Source organism: Zingiber officinale, chromosome 4A (assembly GCF_018446385.1).
Source record: "Zingiber officinale cultivar Zhangliang chromosome 4A, Zo_v1.1, whole genome shotgun sequence".
NCBI classification, from domain to species: domain Eukaryota; kingdom Viridiplantae; phylum Streptophyta; class Magnoliopsida; order Zingiberales; family Zingiberaceae; genus Zingiber; species Zingiber officinale.
Window position 1 is genome coordinate 108273092 of NC_055992.1, and position 6393 is coordinate 108279484.

At 42.3% G+C, this 6393-nt stretch overlaps 1 protein-coding gene across 1 annotated transcript; it reads left to right on the top strand.

Annotated features, from left to right (window-relative positions):
• Positions 1-396: 396 nt before the first annotated feature.
• On the top strand, positions 397-3052 carry LOC121973539 (putative receptor-like protein kinase At4g00960). Its single transcript, XM_042524948.1, has 7 exons — positions 397-1055; positions 1243-1377; positions 1461-1591; positions 1685-1912; positions 2137-2363; positions 2459-2609; positions 2711-3052. The coding sequence occupies exons 1-7, from the start codon at positions 455-457 to the stop codon at positions 3050-3052; spliced, it is 1815 nt and encodes a 604-aa protein (XP_042380882.1). The 5' UTR covers positions 397-454.
• Positions 3053-6393: the final 3341 nt, after the last annotated feature.

Sequence of the window (6393 nt, forward strand, 5' to 3'; positions counted from 1 at the left end):
GCATTGTAGTATGGATCGCCAATCGGTACAAGTCTGTCAACACATCCATGGCATCCTTCGACCTCACTTCCGATGGAAATCTAATCTTATTTGAGGGAGACAGAAATGTTTGGTCCACAGGAACGAGATCCACAGGAGTCAACTCTTCACGCTTGCAGCTTTTAGAATCCGGAAACCTCGTGCTGAAGGACAGCAACTCGATTCTATGGCAGACCTTCGATCACCCAAGCGACGACAGCGACACGTATCTCCCTGGCATGAAGGTCGGATTTGACTTCCAGACCAACACTTCATGGCGGCGAATGTCATGGAAAAACTCCACGGATCCTTCTCCAGGAGACTACATCCACATGATTCGTGCTCACCTATACCGGATTTGGTCACGTTGAAGGGATCCGCCACATACCATCGCAGCAGCCTATGGAACGGAAATGTCTTCGCCGGCCATCTATCGATGCCACGCAGCCAGGTGGCCAACTCAGTATATGCCACGTTTGTGTCCAACGAGAATGAGACCTACTTTATGTCTCGTTACACAGCCTCGCCAACGCCAGTGCTGGCGCGGTCAGTGTTGTGGGCCAATGGATCCTTCCAGCGTTGGTTTCTTGTCAGGGGTGGCAAGAGAGAGTGGCAATTTCTGTGGTCGTTTCCGGCGGACGAGTGCGATAAGTACAATCACTGCGGCCGCAACAGAGTGTGCACCAATAAATACGTTGTTGTCGAGTGCCAGTGCTTGGACGGGTTCGTACATATTACGGAGAACCCAAGCGAGGCCGGATGCGAGAGGAAGAATCCTTTGAATTGCTCGTCGAACCAATTTTCCAAGGTGCAGAACGTGAAGGTGCCCGACACTGAGAACGCTACACCACGAGGCAACATGAGTCTCGATGACTGCAAGAATTTGTGCTTAAATAATTGCTCCTGCGTGGCGTATGCGGTGATCATCGGGTCTTATGGATGCATAACTTGGCCTGGTGATCTGTTGGATCTCAGAACTTTTGTCGATGAAGGAGATGATTTATACGTTCGGCTTGCAGGAGAATTGGATCAACGAAGTACGATTAATCAACCATCTATTTTTTTTTTCACTAATTTATCCATTAACTTTGTATATTCACTATAACTCTCTACTTAGCAGTCAGTTTTTTTTTTTCTTTTGCAAGACAAATCAAATAAGAAATATGCTTTTGTTCTCTTTGAGACATCCAATGAAATTTGTATCTATTTTTCATGTTTGCTTAGGAAAAAGCAACAACACTGGGAGAAGAATTCTATTTATTGTCATCTCTATTGCTGCAGCACTGTTATTCCTTTGTGCCATTTTTATTTACTGTCGAAGAACAAAAGCAACAACACAAAGACAGAAACGACATGCAGGTATGGCTACCGAACAATTATTATATGGTGTTTGAACATATATACCTGCTTATTCTTTACTACGAAAAATATTTTTTGAGCAGACCATAAAGATCAACTTGAAATAAGAGGTGCAGAATCTCTATTGTTTGATTTGGAAGCTATTAGGACAGCTACGGATAACTTCTCTGATAGAAACAAGCTAGGAGAAGGAGGATTTGGGCCTGTTTATAAGGTCAATCCTGAGATTTGAGTACTGTTGTATATAACTGTGGATAATTCTTCGACTTGATAAATGAGTAATGATTCTGGTGACACTTGAAAACAGGGAACACTGGAGAATGGAGAGCATGTAGCAGTAAAAAGACTTTCAGGAAGCTCAGCACAAGGACTAGATGAGTTTAAAAATGAAGTGTTTCTAGTTGCCAAACTTCAACATAGAAACCTCGTGAAGCTGTTGGGCTGTTGCTTAGAATCAGAGGAGAAACTACTCGTTTATAATTACCTTGCTAATACAAGTCTTGACAAGTTTTTGTTTGGTATAGTTTCAATCTCCGTTTTTGCATGACAACATCCTTAATCCATGGAGTTGATTATCTAGTAGTTTGCTAATCTAATACAATACTTAGTAGTGTACTTGTTCAATTCAATTCTCGAATATATGTTCTAAGATTGATTGTATATAAGATTACACGAATAGTTTAGTCTTCTATTGCACACACGATGATCGTCAAAATTAGTAACCAAATAGTGCATATGGATGGTGCAGATAATTCAAAGAGAAAGCAGTTGGATTGGGCAACAAGGTTTAAGATCATTGAGGGCATTAGTCGAGGACTTATTTATCTTCATGAAGATTCACCACTAAAGATCATTCACCGGGACTTAAAAGCTAGTAACATCTTGTTAGATGCAAACATGGATCCCAAAATTTCAGATTTCGGTCTTGCGAAGCTTTTTGGTGCAGATGAAACCCAAGGAAATACTAAAAGAATTGCCGGAACATTGTATGCAAACACTCTATTTATCATTGTTAACCAAATTTAACCCTTCAAATGAACAAGAAGCTTCGAGTCTCAATGTGTTTTCTTGGTAATAACAGTGGATATATGGCACCGGAATATGCCATTCATGGACTCTTCTCAATTAAATCAGATGTGTATAGCTATGGTGTGTTAGTCTTAGAGATTCTAACTGGTCAGAAGAATAGTCGTCACCGAGGCTACGAATATCCAATGGAACTTGTCACTCATGTAAGTATTAATCATCCCTTTGATTGAGTGATAGGAATTTGATACACATTTTATTCAAATGAAGTAAAGTTCTTAACTACTCATGCATCATCTCACTTTAGGTGGTCTGGCGCCATTGGACCCAAGGAAGTGCCCTGCAAGTGATTGATCAAGAGCTAGTTGAACAATGTCATGCTCAGCAAATATTAAGGTGCATACATATAGGGTTACTATGCGTGCAAGAAGATCCAACTCAAAGACCCACCATGGCCAATGTTGTTCTTATGCTCAACAGCCACTTTGTCGACCTTCCTATTCCTTCAGTACCAGCATTTCTTAGCAACTATAATACTACCGGTGAATCAAATGACATTCCAAGGAGACAAAACTCTAGCGGAAGTATGGGAATTCTAATGAAAATTTCTAAAAATGATGTTTCAATCTCAGAGTTGGAGCCTAGATAGTAGGAAAGTTCACTTTTATATATATATATATATATATATATATATATATGAGTTTTGATTGAACTTCCGATATTATGTTTGAAGTGTATGCCTATATATGTAAAGTTTAACTGAATGTTTAGAATAAGGTTTATTCTAATATGTATTTGATCAGGATACTGGAGTGATTCTAAGTAGAGTCAAAAGTTGATTCTTACTTGCCCCATCATCATCTTTGTCGCATTGATGTAGCTTTGTAATACACACTAGATGAAGATTGGACAAAATCATACTTGAATAATTTTCTCAATTATAGTGTGTTTCAGTTAAAATGTTGGGTATTAACCAGTCAAAATATATAAAATTGATAAACTAATATTTATAGGATTTTATTCTTTTATTTATTGACTTTTGTGCAGGAGATACAATGATCCGAAACAGCTCACTTATTAACATGCATCATCTCACTTTTATCCGAAACAGCGTGGTGTATGCGGTGATCAACGGGTTTTATTCAAATGAAGTAAAGTTCTTAACTACACATGCATCATCTCACTTTTATTTATTGACTTTGGTCTGTCTTCATAATTATCTTGTGCACACAAAAGATCCAATCGGATGCATCGAAGAATTTCTACAATAGGATATGAATGATCTAGTGTATCGTCAAGAATCTCTAAAGATATGGTTTCCTTCCAAAGTTTATATGTCTGCAAATTAGAGGGGATCAAATTTTAAATTTCAAACAATATCTCAAGGGGATAAAAGCATGTGAAGTTCTACTTATATGTCCTAAAAGATTTAAACTAGCATTTGTGTTACTGATTATTTTGTTCCTCTTACCGCTAAAGATTTCTAATACTGTCATACGAAAGTTAAATACATCAAATTTAAATGAAAAAAACCCTTCAGTTAAGTATTCTAGTGTCATATAACCACTACATTTGAGGAATAAAACATTAATTAGTATTCTGTTTATGTGATGATAACAATGGTTAGTTTATCTATTTGAAGAACTTACAATGTCCCAACTAGTCTTGTAGTTACATTTTTCTAAAACTCCATCACCTTCAAATACACTTGCAATGCCAAAATCTAAAATCTTGGAGTCATATCCTTGTCGAGGAGGATATTGCTCAACTTAAGATCTCTATGAATGACTCTCAATATAGAATCTTGATGCAAATAAAGTAGCCCTTGAGTAATCCCATTTATAATCTCAAGACGCATTTGCCAATTAAGCAATGGGCTCTTTGTTTTGTCTGACTCATGTTGTGAACAAATTATTCATAAAAATTTTAACAACTTTTTTTATGAAGAAAATTGATCCCGTCCGGAAGCTGAGTCGGACAGAGATGGGTTGCGTTGTCCTCGAGGTTGACGGAAAGTCGCTGGGACGTTTGGTCAACCTAGCACTCCAGAAAAAGGTTCCCATGATGAGGGATGGTGACGAGGACGATCAGACGAGGGTTCTGCACGCACTCAGACAAGCACTCAGGTCGTTAGAGACCGGAAACAAGGGGAAAAGTCCTCGGGTCAGGCCCTCCGATGCTCAAGTCAAGTACTTTTTCCCAAGGAGCACAGAAGAAATGACGAAAAGTAAAAGATGAGTGCGAAAAGACGAGTGAGCGTACCTGCGTAAGGGACAAAGCTTCCCTTTTATACTGTAATGGGTGCTTCTGGAGTCTGACGAGTGTCACGGAATGTCAAATGTCAAGCTTTGTCTGGCGGTGAATGACACGTGGTGTCCTCCTATAGGTCTAGGAAGGAATCAGCGGGTGGTGAGCACCAGACCGTTAGCATATTCTCTAACAGGCAGTGATTATTCCCTGACAGGTTGTTACGATTCCATGGCTTGCTTGTCGTGTAGTGTATGCTTGCCCCGATCTGTTAACCCTGAATTGGGTCCCTATGCTTGCTAGCCTCGCTCTGTGGGGTGTAGACCTATATTTCTTCACCTACGTTTGCCGCTTCACAATTCCAGATCTGTACATCCAGCCTTGTCCTGCATGTCCTGTCTTGTGTACTCCTGACCTGCCTTACCTTGTATCATGACCTGTATGCCTTGGTTTGGTTCCGTTTATCCTGCGTCCCAACCTGTACGCCTCCTTTCGATTCCGTCTGTTCTGACCTGTATGCCTTAGCCCGATTCCGTCTGTCTCGACTTGTACGCCTTAGCCCGATTCCGTCCGATCCAACCTGTACGCCTTATCCCAATTCCGTCCGTCCCGACCTGTACACCTCCGTCTGTCCCGACCTGTACGCTTTAGCCCGATTCCGTCCGTTTCGACCTGTATGCCTTTTCCCAATTCCGTCCGTCCCGACCTGTACGCCTCCGTCCAATTCCGTCTGTCCCGACCTGTACGCCTTAGTCTAATTCCATCTATCTTGACCTGTACACCTTAGTCAGACTTCGCCTGTCTCGACCTGTATGCCTTAGTCCGACTCCGTTTGTCTCGACCTGTATACCTTAGTCCGATTCCGTTTGTCTCAACCTGTATGCCTTAGTCCGACTCCATCTGTCTCGACCTGTATGCCTTAGTCCGATTTCGTCTGTCTCGAACTGTACGCCTCCGTCCGATTTTGTCTGTCCCGGCCTGTACGCCTTATCCTAATTCCGTCCGTCCCGACCTGTACACCTCCGTCTGATTCTGTCGGTCCTGACCTGTACGCTTTAGCCCGATTCCGTCCGTTTCAACCTGTACGCCTTATCCCAATTCCGTCTGTCCCGACCTATACGCCTCCGTACGATTCCGTCTGTCCCGACCTGTATGCTTTGGTCCATGCTTCCTGTGCCGCAAGACTATAAGTCCTGACCTGTATCTTTGGTTGACATATCCCGACCTGTATGCTTTGGTCCATGCTTCCTGTGCCGCAAGGCTATAAACCCTGACCTATATCCTTGGTTAGCATATCCCGACCTGTACGCTTTGGTCTATGCTTCCTGTGTCGCAAGGCTATAAGTCCTGACCTGTATCCTTGGTTTGCACATCTCGACCTGTACGCTTTGGTCCATGCTTCCTGTGCCGCAAGGCTATAAGTTCTGACCTGTATCCTTGGTTTGCACATCCCGACCTGTACGCTTTAGTCCAGGTATCCTATGCCAGAAGTCCTGACCTGTATCCTTGCTTCCGAGTTCCTACTCGGTGCATAGGTCTAACCTCGGACTGCCACTTGTGCCTAACCAGGACCATCTTACAACCTGACCTTTGAACTCCACGTAGGCCAGATTCTTGACTTCCATATAGGTCAGACTCTTGACCCCCACGTAGGCTTGACTTTTGACCACCACGTGAGCTTGACTTCTGACTGCCACGCGGGCTTGACTTCTGACCACCTCGAGGGCTTGACTTCCGACCACG